The 15,271-nt window shown below is 42.3% G+C and overlaps 1 protein-coding gene across 5 annotated transcripts in view; it reads left to right on the top strand.

Annotated features, from left to right (window-relative positions):
* LOC120054154 (suppressor of tumorigenicity 7 protein homolog) overlaps nucleotides 1-15,271 on the top strand; it is a 73,883-nt gene that overhangs the window by 53,448 nt on the left and 5,164 nt on the right. For all 5 annotated transcript variants that reach the window (XM_039001585.1, XM_039001584.1, XM_039001583.1 and 2 more), the window contains 10 exons: nucleotides 8,547-8,629; nucleotides 10,098-10,257; nucleotides 11,190-11,244; nucleotides 11,799-11,914; nucleotides 12,064-12,139; nucleotides 12,555-12,709; nucleotides 12,871-12,968; nucleotides 13,499-13,613; nucleotides 14,043-14,115; nucleotides 14,503-14,605. In XM_039001585.1, coding sequence (XP_038857513.1) covers nucleotides 8,547-8,629; nucleotides 10,098-10,257; nucleotides 11,190-11,244; nucleotides 11,799-11,914; nucleotides 12,064-12,139; nucleotides 12,555-12,709; nucleotides 12,871-12,968; nucleotides 13,499-13,613; nucleotides 14,043-14,115; nucleotides 14,503-14,605 — 1,034 coding nt within the window. The remainder of the gene's footprint in view (nucleotides 1-8,546; nucleotides 8,630-10,097; nucleotides 10,258-11,189; nucleotides 11,245-11,798; nucleotides 11,915-12,063; nucleotides 12,140-12,554; nucleotides 12,710-12,870; nucleotides 12,969-13,498; nucleotides 13,614-14,042; nucleotides 14,116-14,502; nucleotides 14,606-15,271) is intronic.

Genomic DNA, 15,271 nt, shown 5'->3' with positions numbered 1-15,271 from the left:
TAGCCAGATAGCCACCACTAGATAACTATCTAGCAAGATGACAAAGAAACAATTTAATTCACTCTCCAATCCCATACTGCCAGTTCATAGCCAAATGTTTAGCTAGCTAACTAAAGTTAGCATATTCGCTAGCTAGCACATAAATAGCTAGCTAAGGACACTGCAGTAACTCGGCAGCTAACACAAGCAGCTGTTTCATGGAAACTAGCTAATCCATTGTGATTTAATTATACTGAACAAAGATATAAACGCAACATGCAACAATTCCATCTATTTTATTAAGTTCATATAAGGAAATTAGTCAATTTAAATATTCATTAGGCCGTAATCTATGGATTTCACATGACTGGGCAGGGGCGCAGTCAGTGGCTGGGCCTGGGAGGGCATAGGCCCACCCATATTCGTTTTTCCCCACAAAAATGCTTTATTACAGGCAGAAGTACTCCTCAGTTTGATCAGCTGTCTGAGTGGCTGGTCAGACAATCCTGTAGGTGAAGAAGCCGGATGTGGCGTTCCTAGGCTGGCGTGATTACACGTAGTCTGAGATTGTGAGGCCGGTTGGACGTAGTGACAAATTCTCTAAAACGACTTTGGAGGTGGTATTGTGTTGTGTGACAAGACGGCACATTTTAGTGGCACCTTTTATTGTCCCCAGCACAAGTTGCACCTGTGTAATGATGATGCTGTTTAACCTCTCTAGGGCCTGGCCAACATCCAGTAAAATTGCAGAGGGCCAAATTCAAAAACAGAAATACTCATTATAAAACTTCATAAAACATACAAGTGTTATACATCGGTTTAAAGATGAACTTCTTGTTAATCCAACCACGGTGTCAGATTTCAAAAAGGCTTTACGGCGAAATCATACCATGCGATTATCTGAGTACAGCGCCCAGCAGACAAATCATTACAAACAGTTACCAGCCAAGTAGAGGTGTTACACAAGTCAGAAATAGCGATAAAATTAATCACTTACCTTTGATGATCTTCATATGGTTGCACTCACAAGACTCCCATTTACTCAATAAATGTTTGTTTTGTTCGATAAAGTCCCTCTTTATATCCAAAAACCTCTTTTTGTTCTCGCATTTTGTTCAGTAATCCACAGGCTCAAAGGCAGTCACAACAGGCAGACGAAAAATCCGAAAAGTATCAGTAAAGTTTGTAGAAACATGTCAAACGATGTTTATAATCAATCCTCAGGTTGTTTTTAGTCATAATAATCAATAATATTTCAACCAGACAAAAGCTTCATCAATATAAAAGGAAAACAAGAAAGGCGCGCTCTCGGCCGTGCTCATGAAAAACCTCTGGAACACTGCAGTGTCCACTCATTCAGAGTGGTCTTACTCCCTCATTTTTCAGAAAACAAGCCTGAAACGATTTCTAAAGACTGTTGACGTCTAGTGGAAGCCATAGGAAGTGCAATTGTCAGCCATCCTCTTCGGCGCCAGCTTAACAACAACCTTTATAGTCGATTTGCTGCAAAGAAACCACTACTAAACGACACCAATAAGAAGAAGACTTGCTTGGGCCAAGAAACATTAGCAATGGACATTAGACCGGTGGAAATCTGTCCTTTGGTCTGATGAGCCCAAATTTGAGATTTTTGGTTCCAACTGCTGTGTCTTTGGTGAACGGATCATCTCCGCATGTGTGGTTCCCACTGTGAAGCATGGGGGAGGTGGTGTGATGGTGTGGGGGTGCTTTGCTGGTGACACTGTCTGTGATTTATCTAGAATTCAAGGCACACTTAACCAGCATGGTTACCACAGCATTCTGCAGCTATACGCCCTCCCATCTGGTTCGCACTTAGTCCCACTATCATTTGTTTTTCAACAGGACTATGACCCAACACACCTAAAGGCTGTGTAAGGGTTATTTGACCAAGAAAGAGAGTGATGGAGTGCTGCATCAGATGACCTGGCCTCCACAATCACCCGACCTCAACCCAATTGATTTGGTTTGGGATGAGTTGGACCACAGAGTGAAGGAAAAGCAGCCAACAAGTGCTCAGCATATGTGGGAAATCCTTCAACCATTCCAGGTGAAGCTGAGAGAATGCCAAGAGTGCAAAGCTGTCATCAAGGCAAAGGGTGGCTACTTTGAAGAATCTCAAATCTAAATTATATTTTGATTTGTTTCATACTTTTTTGGTTACTACATGATTCCATATGTGTTATTTCATAGTTTTGATGTCTTCACTATTATTCTACAATGTAGTTAAAGGTAAAAAAAGAAGAAGAAGAAAAAAATCCTTGAATGAGTAGGTGTGTCCAAACTTTTGACTGGTACTGTATATAATTTTTGTAATTTAATGAAATAAAATAAATATTAATAGCCAGCTCGTGAGGCACCTTGATGATGTGAGGCCTGAGGAAATTTCCTCTTCTGTCTAATGGTAAGTCCACCAGTGCATGGGAGTTTGTGCACTCTAATTGTTTCAAAGTCAAGTTGTTGGCCACTGATGAGCATTGCAATTATACAAGGTGAATTGTTAAGTTCGTTCGTACCAGTTCGGCTCGCAGCAGGTACTGCTTTTGTTCTAACAAGGGAAGAAATGGTCTCCCACTCTGAGTACCTCAGATTATCAGCAGTGAGATTCTCGTTGTTTCACCATCTACTTCAGAATTTGCTCACAGTACATAATTCAAAACAACACACTGTAGGCTACTTCAAAACAACAATGTATAACTCAAGATCTAAATGCATATACACATGAAACTGATTGCGATGAAATGGTTGGTATGCAGATGCTGCGTGGATGTTTTCACTGGTAAAACTTCAAATTATAATTCACTATTGAATGCGGTAGTGTTTTTGTCTTACGGTAACAATATACTATGCTATTATATTTGGTTCTGTAATGTAGAACACTATCATTATGTGATCTTGCAGACATTGATTCAGCTTTGACCTAAATGTATTAAGCGATCACCATTCGCCTGAGTAGCCTTTTCTCTACGTGTAAGGTAGAGAATATAAACCTGCGCAGAACGTCATCTGCAGATGCGTTTAGGGATCCTGCAGGTTCTTTAGTCAGGCAGATTAAAGATTCAGAGAAAGTCGGATCCGCAGCTGCTGCCTTTTTTATAAATGCCAACTGTTGCGTGTGAACTGGCGCATGCATGTGCTGTGGTATATTTTGTATTTACACAACGTTTCTGCGAGCGTGTTCTGCTTCCATGATCATTCTGATCAGAACAGCGGTCACCCGGGTGTCCCATCTTTACTAAAGGTCACATCTACTGGTCTGCAATGACATTTTGTTGTCTTGATTATTAAGCCAGTTGACATTTTCTGTAGACATTGTGCAACCAATGGTGGGCCAGCTAGATCTTAATTGCCCTTTTACTGATGAAATAATGAAACTTTGTGAGTGAAGAGTTGATCATATGTTGCAGTGTCAATTATAATGCAACTCAACTGAGCCAAGACCCAAAACGATTCATTGCATCTAGCCCTATTCATCACACGTGGACGTTTCATTTCCGCTGTGTTATGAGGTCAGACAGACTTGAACCTGCATCCGCGTCTGCAACAACATCATCCTACATATTCAGTCTTTCACGAGGCTGTACACACTGGAGGACAGCTGTATCTTCACCGGTAAACAAGGTGTAAGGCAACCCCCCCCCCCCACACATTTACGTGTACATAGGCCTACTGTTCACCACTCTCTCTCCATCCGGTAACTTCCTCTCCCATAGAGTGTAGCCTGTTTTAGGTCGGCGAGGCTTTGGCTGCTCCATAATGCTACCCTCTCAGGAGGAGAAGGAAGCCACTCCAGAGGGAGGAAGTGCTACAGCTGGTGCTGCAGTGTAGTAGTAGGATGGACTGGCCGTGTGTGTGTGTGGTTAATAGAAGGGCGCGAGGCATGTCTGAGTGGTGTCTTTGTCCCATCCTCTCTCTCTACAACTGTCTCCTTGAGAAGGGACACCCAGCTACCCTCTGGTCTAGACTGGCATCCAACCACCCTGTTATCTACCGCCACTGACAACTACACCAGTGTTTCCCCTACCATAAATGACGTGGAAAAAGCCGCCTGGCCTAGTTCTGTTGCCCATCTGCCTAAAACCAATTTGAAACCAGTGTTTACATCATTCACCTTACCAGCATTGTGTTTCCACATCTTTTTTCTTGCCAGTACATGATGTACTGTACATCCTGGCGTACTACTACAGTATTCACATTCCACCATCCAGGCCAAAAGCTCCCACAGATCGCATCACTGGCCACCTCATTATGGGATGATCTGGTTTTAAGGATCTGCATAGCAGGGCTTTAGTCTAGGCTGATCCCATGTGTGGTGTATCCCATGTTAGTCATGTGTATGATGGCTAGCACACCTAGCAGTGAACATTGTGACATTGCCGTAACACTGACACCACTGTGCTGATCTCCCCTGTCGTGTTGCATGAAAGTGTGTGTAAAAACCCTTTATCATGAGATCCTCAATACTGGGTCATTCCATATGATTTCAATCACTTTCTGACTGCACACCCTTTGATTTGAACGAAACCTTCTATACGTGTTTGTCCATGGTAGAAGCAATGTTCCCTCTAAGCTCCGGGCAGCACCCCAGGGACTACCGGCAGAGAAGCATGAGATTGAACTTCACTCAACTTTCTAGAGTTTTCCCCGTTAGTTAATGCGATCAACGTTTCCCTTTACTGTGTGAGTTGTGATCGAATCAATGCAATATTAGCCACTTTAAATGCGACATACAGAAACAAAACGAACTAGGCAAGAGATGTTGTTGTAGGCAGAGCGCATCGTAGTAGGATTCTATTGCATTGACAGGCACAACTCAGGCCCGTACTCTACACAGACCAGTTCGCCATAACCGATCAGAGCTGCAGTAGGCTTATATGCAAATAGACCATTGCTATATATGGATTTGTTCCATTCACTTTGAACTAGACTGTTTTACAGCATGAGGAGTCGCAATTATTCTGCTTTTGTTTTGAGATCAAAGCGAGAGCTGCATGTAGCCACGTGTGCACATTTGTTCATATCCTTTGCTAGTTAATGAGTTATTAGCCCAGTTATAGATCATTTGTATTCAGCAATGTGGGAGTGATTGCTTCCTACAAGAGCACAAAATGTGTGCATTTCTAGCCATCTTTGAAAAGCGAGTCAGGTGAAGAGCTTTTGTTTTGTCTTAAACGGGCGGTGTTGTATTTTGAGACGGGCTTGAATACGCTAAGTAGCCAATAGGCAGAGGGTAGCATCATTTGTCTGATTCTCTGTAATAATAGTATGGGAATAATAATGAATTTATTTTGTCAAGTGGTTTCTTGCGTCAAACAACACAACAAAATGTTCAGTCACCTCCTTGTCTGAAAGACAAATGGATAAATCGGTTGATGTCAAGCCGTGCATGTTTTTTTCAAAAGTCTCATGGAATGTAGGCCTGCATTGGCTGCTACCGTGAGCTGAATGATAGAACATCTATTTCCATGTTAAAATGTTATTTCATGCATTTTCTCCATTGTTTTTCATGGTAGGCCACTCTGGTAGGTCTACATTATGATCGAATAGTCACAGTAGCCTACTTGGCCACTGTTAAAACAGTAAATTAAAGTGGGTACAAGCTCAGTGTTCACAGTAAACGCAAACCAGAAATTTCACAAGTTTGAAGTTTGCACTCAACAGACCTGAAATTTGTTCAGTGACGAAAAATATTAGAGGGAACATTGGGTACAAGTGGTCAGAAAGTTACTTTTTAGACCTGAGTCCCAAAACATTCAGGAGAGAGTGCATTTTGAATATGAGACGCTACCACGAGCCTTCTATGTCTTCATCACTGAAAAAGATGAATGGTTGAGTTTGATATAATTTGAAAGATTAAAAACACGGTTGTCAAACTGTTTTATGATTCATAAATAAAAAATAATTTAAAGATTAAATGTACATTTTCTAAAAATGCATAAATGCCGCCCAAAAAATCTTAATGTTCATATACAGTACCAGTCAAAAGGTTTGACACATCTACTTATTCAAGGGTTTTTCTTTATTTTTACTATTTTCTACATTGTAGAATAATAGTGAAGACATCAAAACTATGAAATAACACATATGGAATCATGTAGTAACCAAAAAACTGTGAAACAAATCAAAATATATATTAGCTTCTTCAAAGTAGCCACCCTTTGACTTGATGACAGCTTTGCACACTCTTGGTATTCTCTCAACCAGCTTCATGAGGTAGGCACCTGGAATGCTTTTCCAACAGTCGTGAAGGAGTTCCCACATATGCTGAGCACTTGTTGGCTGCTTTTCCTTCACTCTGTGGTCCAACTCATCCCATACAATCTCAATTGGGTTGAGGTCGGGTGATTGTGGAGGCCAGGTTATCTGATGCAGCACTCCATCATTCTCCTTCTTGGTCAAAAAGCCTTTACACAGCCTGGAGGTGTGTTTTGGGTCTTAGTCCTGTTGAAAAACAAATGATAGTCCCACTAAGGGCAAACCAGATGGAATGGCGTATCGCTGCAGAATGATGTGGTAGCCATGCTGGTTAAGTGTGCCTTGAATTATAAATAAATTACAGACAGTGTCACCAGCAAAGCACCCCCACACCATCACTCTCCCATGCTTCACGGTGGGAACCACACATGCGAAGATCATCGGTTCACCTACTCTGCGTCTCACAAAGATACGGCGGTTGGAACCAAAATTCTCAAATTTGGACTCATCAGACCAAAGGACAGATTTCCATCAGTCTAATATCCATTGCTCGTGTTTCTTGGCCCAAGCAAGTCTTCTTCTTATTGGTGTCCTTCAGTAGTGGTTTCTTTACAGCAATTTGACCATGAAGGCCTGACTCAGTTGATGTTGAGATGTGTCTGCTACTGCTACTCTGAATAATTTATTTGGGCTGCAATCTGAGGTGTAGTTGTTTGCCGATTTTCTGAGGCTGATAACTCTAATGAACTTATCCTCTGCGGCAGAGGTAACTCTGGGTCTTCCTTTCATGATAACCAGTTTCATCATTGCGCTTTATGGTTTTTGCGACTGCACTTGAAGAAACTTTCAAAGTTCTTGACATTTTCCGGATTGACTCACCTTAAAGTAATGATAGACTGTCTTTCTCTTTGCTTATTTGAGCTGTTCTTGTCATAACATGGACTTGGTCTTTTACCAAATAAGGCTTCTTCTGTATACCACCAATAGCTTGTCACATCAACTGATTGGCTCAAACGCATTAAGAAGGAAAGAAATTCCACAAATTAACTTTTAACAAGGCACACCTGTTAATTGAAATGCATTCCAGGTGACTACCTCATGAAGCTGGTTGAGAGAGTGCCAAGAGTGAGCAAAGCTGTCATCAAGGCAAAGGGTGGCTACTTTGAAGAATCTCTATTTTGGTTACTAAATGATTCCATATGTTATATCATAGTTTTGATGTCTTCACTATTATTCTACAATGTGGAAAATATTACAAATAAAGAAAACCCTTGAATGAGTAGGTGTGTCTAAACTTTTGACTGGTACTGTATGTTGGAGCTTAAACCCTATTTTACCTCTGAGGTGTTTGTTATGCTCGTTATCGGTTGAGACACAGCAAACTCTTGAATACAAGGTGGGTGTCATGTTTTGACTGATAAATGTACTAAAATGTGAATAAAGTTACAATATCAACTTTAAAATGTTACCACAAAGATGGTTGGAGGTCCACACATCAATGAATGTTGACTTGAGTGAGAATGTCCATTGTTATAAGTTAAACTGTCAATCTTCCATAGGAAATCTAATGAAATCATAGAAATATAGATAATAGAATAGACAGTGGGTGGATCGATGGACATCTTACTGGTAGTAATTGGAAGTTAAAGTTTCATTAAATGTTAATGGTATACCAGCTAAATTGCAAGGGTCTGAAGGGATATGTCCATTCTATGAATTCTCGTTCTATGATTGAAATGAAACACACCCTGTATTCAAGAGTTATGCTGTGTCTCAACTGATGATGGGAGTAACACAAATATATCAGATGTCAAATAGGGTCTAAGCTACAACATTTGTGAAAATGAGAAGAATCGGAATTCATACGTTTTAGATAATTGACGTTTAAACAACAAATAAATATATATATATTTTTTTTTTCAATAAATCCTTGAATAGCAAGACAACCCTGTTTGTAAGTTTTCAAATTAAATCAAACTCAACTGTTTCTCTTTTTAAGTGATTAAGACATGGACGTTTCGTTGTAGGGCAGGGTATGCGAGATGGGTCAACTTTGAGCACCAACATTTCCTGAATGTTTTGGCATTCAGGTCCAAAGAGGTTGCTTTCCGACCACTTCCACCATGGGCAAATGTGTGAAAGGTTTCTTTCAAATCAAAAGGTGTGCAGTCCGAAAGTGATTGAAATCAGATGGAATGACCCTACCGTAGCTGGAATATAGCCTAATATAATGGTAATAGAAGGGATTTATGCTACGATACAGCTTTGTTAAATTCGTATCGGAAATGTGTTTTTGCTTTTTTTTGTTACAGAAATGCTAACAGAGTTTGTGTTTTTCTGTGTCTCCTCTATAGTAAGCATGTTTCTGAACACCCTAACCCCCAAGTTCTACGTGGCTCTGACGGGGACCTCCTCCTTGATATCTGGACTCATACTGGTAAGTTGATAATATTATGCCATTTAGCACGTTTATCCAAAGCTACTTACGGTACAGTGAGTACGTACATTTTAGTATATGATAATCTATGCTATTTAGCAGACAATTTTATCCAAAGCAACTGACTTACAGCACAGGGAGTGCGTAGCCTACACTACACTTAAATATTATGTGATGCCAGTGGGAATTGATCCCACAACACTGGTGTTGCTATCGCCGTGCTCTCACCACCTGAGCCACACAGGATCACCAAGTTGAGCCCTTATTTGTCTGTAGTACAGCGATTGAACTGTGCTACAGTGGTCTTCCTTACAAGGAGAAGAAAAAGAGAAGAGCTACAAGCTAGCGAACCCCCTACCTCTCTCCGTAGATTGGCCAGTTTGTTTAGTTGCCTGGAAACGACGACGAGTCTCACAGGCCTCTTAATGTGTCCTATGAATAATTACAGCGGAGAAGAAATTCTGTGTACTGGGCTCAGCTGTGATGTATTGCAATACAGATGTATATCAGTTATATTAATTACAGTCAGTGGAGACTGGAGAGGTTTAGATAATTGAATGGTCACTTTAGGACAGTACGTTACTGTGTCGCCGGCTCTAGAAGTAGCCTAGATAAGAAAGCGATACCGTTGGTGTGTATGGATTAAGACCATTAAAACTATTAAGACCATTAAGGTCAAGGAGTTTGTGCGTGCGTGCGGACACAGAGTCTGAGTTGCATGTCGGGCACTGTCTTGATTAGGCAATGCTAAAATAGAAGTGTCTAACGTGTGTGATTGCCTGTGTGCAACCTGTGTATAAATGTGTATCGGACGTGCAATTTGTCTCTTCATTAATACAGTATTTAGACCTCTAACTTCCAAACATTATGCTATGTTAGTTTGGGTTATGTTGTACTTAAAGCGGCATACCAAAATAAGACACTATTACAAAATCTCAGTAGTATGAAGTAGCCCAAATGGCATTTGACTGAATCGACACAGCCCTAAAGACAGATTTAAATATTTTTTTACCTTTTATTTAACTAGGCAAGTCAATTAAGAACACATTCTTATTTACAATGACGGCCTACCAAGAGTCACAAAGGCAATCCTATGGGGACGGGGGCTGGAATTAAAAATGTAGGACAAAACACACATCACGACAAGAGACACTACATCAAGAGAGACCTAAGACGACAACACAACATGACAACAACACATTGTAGCAGCACAACATGGTAGCAGCACAAGCACGGTACAAACACTGTCAGGCACAGACAACAGCGCGAAGGGCAAAAAGGAAGAGACAATAAAACATCACGCGAAGCAGCCACAAGTGTCAGTAAGTGTGTCCATGATGGAGTCTTTGAATGTAGAGATGGAGATAAAACTGAATAGAACACATACATATAGTATCATATTGTTTCTCTATGGCCCTAACCCTGCTGAATCATCCCTGAATGAACGGCCTCCTGTCTGTCCCGTCAGATATTTGAGTGGTGGTACTTCAGGAAGTACGGTACTTCCTTCATCGAGCAGGTGTCAGTGAGCCACCTGCGCCCTCTGCTGGGCGGCGTGGACAACAGCTCCCCAACCAACTCCAGCACCAGTAACGGAGACGCAGACTCCAACCGACAGAGTGTGTCCGGTAAGACTCAGAGATTTACTAGATAGGTAGAGCATTCGCTAGATATAAACATTATTTACTGGAGAGATATATATGTAAATGCTCCATCTAGTGAACGCTGTCTTAGCATTTACAACCTAGATGAAGCATTCAGTAAGCGTTCACCACTCCACATTGAAATGGCCTCATTGTTCGCCCTTATGCTAGAGCAGTGGTTTCCAGCCCGGATTACTAAACCCCCTGGGGATACTTTGCCTATCCACAGGGGGTACTTCAAGACTCATGAGACCATAGGCCTACTGGTAAAATGAACACGAGGGGGTACTTCAGGGGTACTCCGGGCAGAGCAAAATTCAGTTGCTGGTACAGTAACTGAAAAAAGGGTTGGGAGCCACTGTGCTCGAGCGTTTAACTACAGCCAGAAGTATAGAGACGCAACCCAGCTCACTTAGTAGAGATACCAGATAGAGCATTTACCATAGAAGTCTTCTTTGTTTTGCCCACGCACTTGATTAGAGCATGTAGGCCTACGACAGGCAAACGGAGCGTTTAGTACCATGGAGAGCCTTATTGTTCGCTCCCACACCAGTGAAAAATCCAATGCGTGTGTGTTTTTTGTTGGATTAAATGGATTATCTGAGCCATGTTGAATCAACACGGCATGATTGGAGAAATGGCTTTATAATTATTTGCTGTTGTAATCCCTCTGTCTGGTAAAGGAGAGTGATTTTAAGATGGCAACTGGCTAGTGGTGTTTATTTGTGGATTTGGGACGCAGTCTGGTAGTAAATATCTAAAGTTTATAGAAGCTATGAGATGGTCTTACTGTAAGGTACTTTAGTGTAGGAATATCATGATGTACACTTGATCCCTAGCTTGCTCAGAGGTACACTTAGGACTCTACTTTGTGTCTCACACACCTAAACAATGTATTTCTTCTTTTGTTCCCCCAGAATGTAAAGTATGGCGAAATCCACTGAATTTATTTAGAGGGGCGGAGTATAACCGGTGAGTCACACGATCCCTCACCCTTTCTAGCTCTCTCCTCCCTCACTCTCCATTTTTTGTCTTCTCACCCCCCTCACTCCCTCAAGAACTCCTGATTTTTTTTCTCTCTCTCTCTCTCTCTCTCTCTCTCTCTCTCTCTCCAGCTCTCAACCTCTGCTCTGTTGTTTTCTTCACTCTTTTCCAACCTCTGTTTTCTGTTCTTCCCTCATTCCCTCTCTCTGTTTCTCTGCCCTGATACGTGTTCTCGCTCTCTCTCCCTGGAGAATTGGTAGTAATGGCTGGGGCTGATATGCTGTCCCATGGTGTCAGCTTTAATGCCAACAGGTTGAGAGAATCCCATCTCACCAGGAGCCCACACTCATAAATCTGATCAGTGCTACCTAGTGCCTCCTCATCAGCTTTTTCCACCTCTCTTTTCTCTTTCGCTCTTCTCATCTGTCTTCTCTTCTACCTACCTCTCTTTCTCTCTCACTCCCCCTAGACTTTTTTTCTAGAACCGTTAAAATAACTTTTAACTGTGTGTGTGTGTGTGTGTGTGTGCGCGCGCCCTCCAGGTATACGTGGGTGACGGGCCGAGAGCCACTCACGTACTACGACATGAATCTCTCGGCACAAGACCACCAGACCTTCTTCACATGTGATTCGGACCACCTCCGGCCAGCTGACGCCAGTAAGGAACACATCACACAGAGACACACGTACACACACACACACACAGTCAATCTCACCCCATCTCCAGGAAGGTTTGATTCATGTTCACAAGTGTTATCGTGACCTCTCTGACCTCAATAACACAAACGAACACGTTTGTGTCTTCAGTAATGCAGAAAGCGTGGAGAGAGAGGAACCCACAGGCACGCATCTCTGCCGCACACGAAGCCCTTGAACTAGAGGAGTGAGTAGTGCTTATTTCACCTACAGAGCTATCATGCTGTGTAACATGGTTGGCCTCAGTTCACTCATGCATGTACATAATCCCATTATTTCTCCATGAGGACTCTTCATTAATAAATCATTCATAAATATAATTTCACCTCAATTGACTGAAGTGAAGTGGAATCAACCACATCTCTGCTGTATACAACCCGAATGAAAAGTGTAAGATGCACACATAAAATACTGTTTGTAGCTAATATAGTAGGTTATTGACCTACTTCGGACTTGTGCAAACAGCAGATTTGCACATTACTCTCTTCTTTTATTATATTTTTGCTTAGTGCAGGTACTTGTCTCCCCCTGTTTTATCCTCCAGCTATGCCATCTTCTGCTGTGTCGTTTTTTCCCCCAAATTCTCTCTCTGTTCCTCTCAGCTGTGCGACAGCATACATCCTGCTGGCAGAGGAGGAGGCTACCACCATCGTGGAGGCAGAGAAGCTCTTCAAACAGGCCGTGAAGGCAGGAGAAGGTTGCTACAGACGCAGCCAACAGCTTCAACACCACGGAGCGCAGTATGAGGCACAGCACAGTGAGTAGAGTACACACACACACACACACCCGCACTCAAACACTTACATAAACGCAAATAAATGCATTTGTGGGTGCTCGCGTACGGATTTGTCTGTATGTGTCTGTAAGCATGTGTCTGTTATACCAGTTAAAATAACTTTGCTGTGCTGTGTCTCTCAGGAAGGGACACCAATGTTCTGGTGTACATTAAGAGGAGACTGGCCATGTGTTCTAGAAAGCTGGGACGAACCAGAGAAGCTGTCAAAATGATGAGAGACGTAAGTACAGTATACGCCAAGCTGCCAGGATGTTACAGGTGAATCCTAGTTTCCACTTTAGTTGAATTTTCAGTTAGTCCAAGGGGGACTAAGTGAACATTTGACTTTAGTCAAAGTTAGGATTTGCCCCGTTTTTATATGCCCACGTTTTCAGTCACTATACATTTTCGATGATGATGATGATATTCTCTGACATTCATTCAATTGGGGGTATTTGATAAGAACATGTATCAGTAAATGTAAAAAAATAAAAATAATTCTACCATCTCAGATAGACCATGTAGGCCTGATGGGGCCTGTGGAGGGGGGTTTGAGGTAGCCTGGTCCCAGATCTGTTTGTGCTGTCATGTCATCTCCTATGGTCATTGTCATGCCAATTTTGCCATGACAGTAAAAAAAATAGATCTGGGACCAGGCTAGGTCTGAGGCTGTGTGGGACTGGGCGGGGGTAACTAAACTCATGTTGCTGACTGTGTTGTGTTTCACTGCCTGTCCGGTATTACATGTAACAACAGTTGTATGTTTTCCAGTTAATGAAGGAGTTCCCTCTCCTCAGTATGTTCAATATCCATGAGAACCTGCTGGAGTCGCTGCTAGAGCTACAGAACTACGCAGACGTACAGGCCGTACTAGCCAAGTACGACGGTAAGACACACACACACACACACACACTGGCGCACACACACACACACAGTGAGTGAAAAGAGTCGACGTTAATCGTTGCTTATTGGTGACGCTTGAATGCTTCTCTAACAGACATCTATGCAGCGCTAACAATGTCACTTGTGATAGTATTTCTGTGGATTAGACAACCAGCCGTAGGGGAAGTCTGAATGACAGACATTAGATAACGAAAGTCATAAAATGCAAATAATTAGATAATATATCAATACTTCTAACCGTTATGACTTGAAGTAAAGTGAGACTGTATTGTAGTAAAATCCTGACACCTGTAAACCCTTCTGGGTCTTATCCCAACTGTCCTACTCTCCCCTGTCTACTGTCATTTCATTGTGTGTAATTGTTATTTTTCCTCCACTTAACACTGTTCATGTCTGCTTTGTCTCCTCACAGATATTAGTTTACCCAAATCTGCAACAATATGCTACACAGCAGCTTTGCTCAAAGCCAGGGCGGTATCGGACAAGTGAGTATCCTTTTACTACTGTTAAATTGGCACCAAGTGGTTCACCTACCTGGAGTAGTATTTAAAAGTTAGCCTGGGGCTATTTGTGCGACAGAGAGAATGGTATTGAGTGATTTGCATTTTGAAATGGGTTAGGGGTCATTTTATTTAAAAATAGTTGTGTATTGTGAAAATACATTTTTTCTTAGCCCTTATGCCTGCCGGCACGCACACATTGACACTTTCATACACACCCACACATTCTCACACACACACACACACACACACACACACACACACACACACACACACACACACACACACACACACACACACACACACACTGATCCCCCCCCCCCCCCCCCCACACACACCCATCTTTGAGAGTGTCCTTTCTTCCCCATGCAGGTTTTCTCCAGAGGCAGCGTCGAGGCGAGGGTTGAGTACAGCAGAGATGAATGCTGTAGAAGCCATACACAGAGCTGTGGAGTTCAACCCACACGTCCCCAAAGTAAGACACAACAATGGAGCTACGCACCAAACACTGCTAGTAGCATTATTACTACTGTACCTCCACACACTGAACAAAAAATATAAAAGCAACGTGTAAAGTGTTGGTCCCGTGTGTCATGAGCTGAAATAAAAGATCCCAGAAATGTTCCCTTCTCACACGCAGCTTATTTCTCTCAAGTTTTGTGCACAATGTTTTTTACATCCCTGTTAGTGAGCAATTCTCCTTTGCCAAGATAATCCATCCACCTGACAGGTGTGGCATATCAAGAAGCTGATTAAACAACATGATCATATCACAGGTGCACGTTGGGCTGGGGACAATAAAAGGCCACTCTAAAATGTGCAGTTTTGTCACAAAATACAATGCCACAGATGTTTTGAGGGAGCGTGCACCTGGCATACTGACTGCAGGAATGTTCAACAGAGCTGTTGCCAGAGAATTTAATGTTCATTTCTCTACCATAAGCCGCCTCAAGTCATTTAGAGAATTTGGCAGTACGTCCAGCCGGCCTCACAACCGCAGACCACGTGTAACCACGCCAGCCCAGGACCTCCACATCCAGCTTCTTCACCTGCAGGATCATCTGAGACCAGCCACCCGGACAGCTGATGAAACTGAGGAGTATTTCTGTCTGTAAAAAAGCCCCTTTGTGGGGAAAAACTG

Source organism: Salvelinus namaycush, chromosome 9 (assembly GCF_016432855.1).
Source record: "Salvelinus namaycush isolate Seneca chromosome 9, SaNama_1.0, whole genome shotgun sequence".
In the NCBI taxonomy this organism is placed as follows: Eukaryota; Metazoa; Chordata; class Actinopteri; order Salmoniformes; family Salmonidae; genus Salvelinus; species Salvelinus namaycush.
Note: the sequence above shows the minus strand (reverse complement) of the source record. Positions and strands in the feature narration are given on the sequence as shown.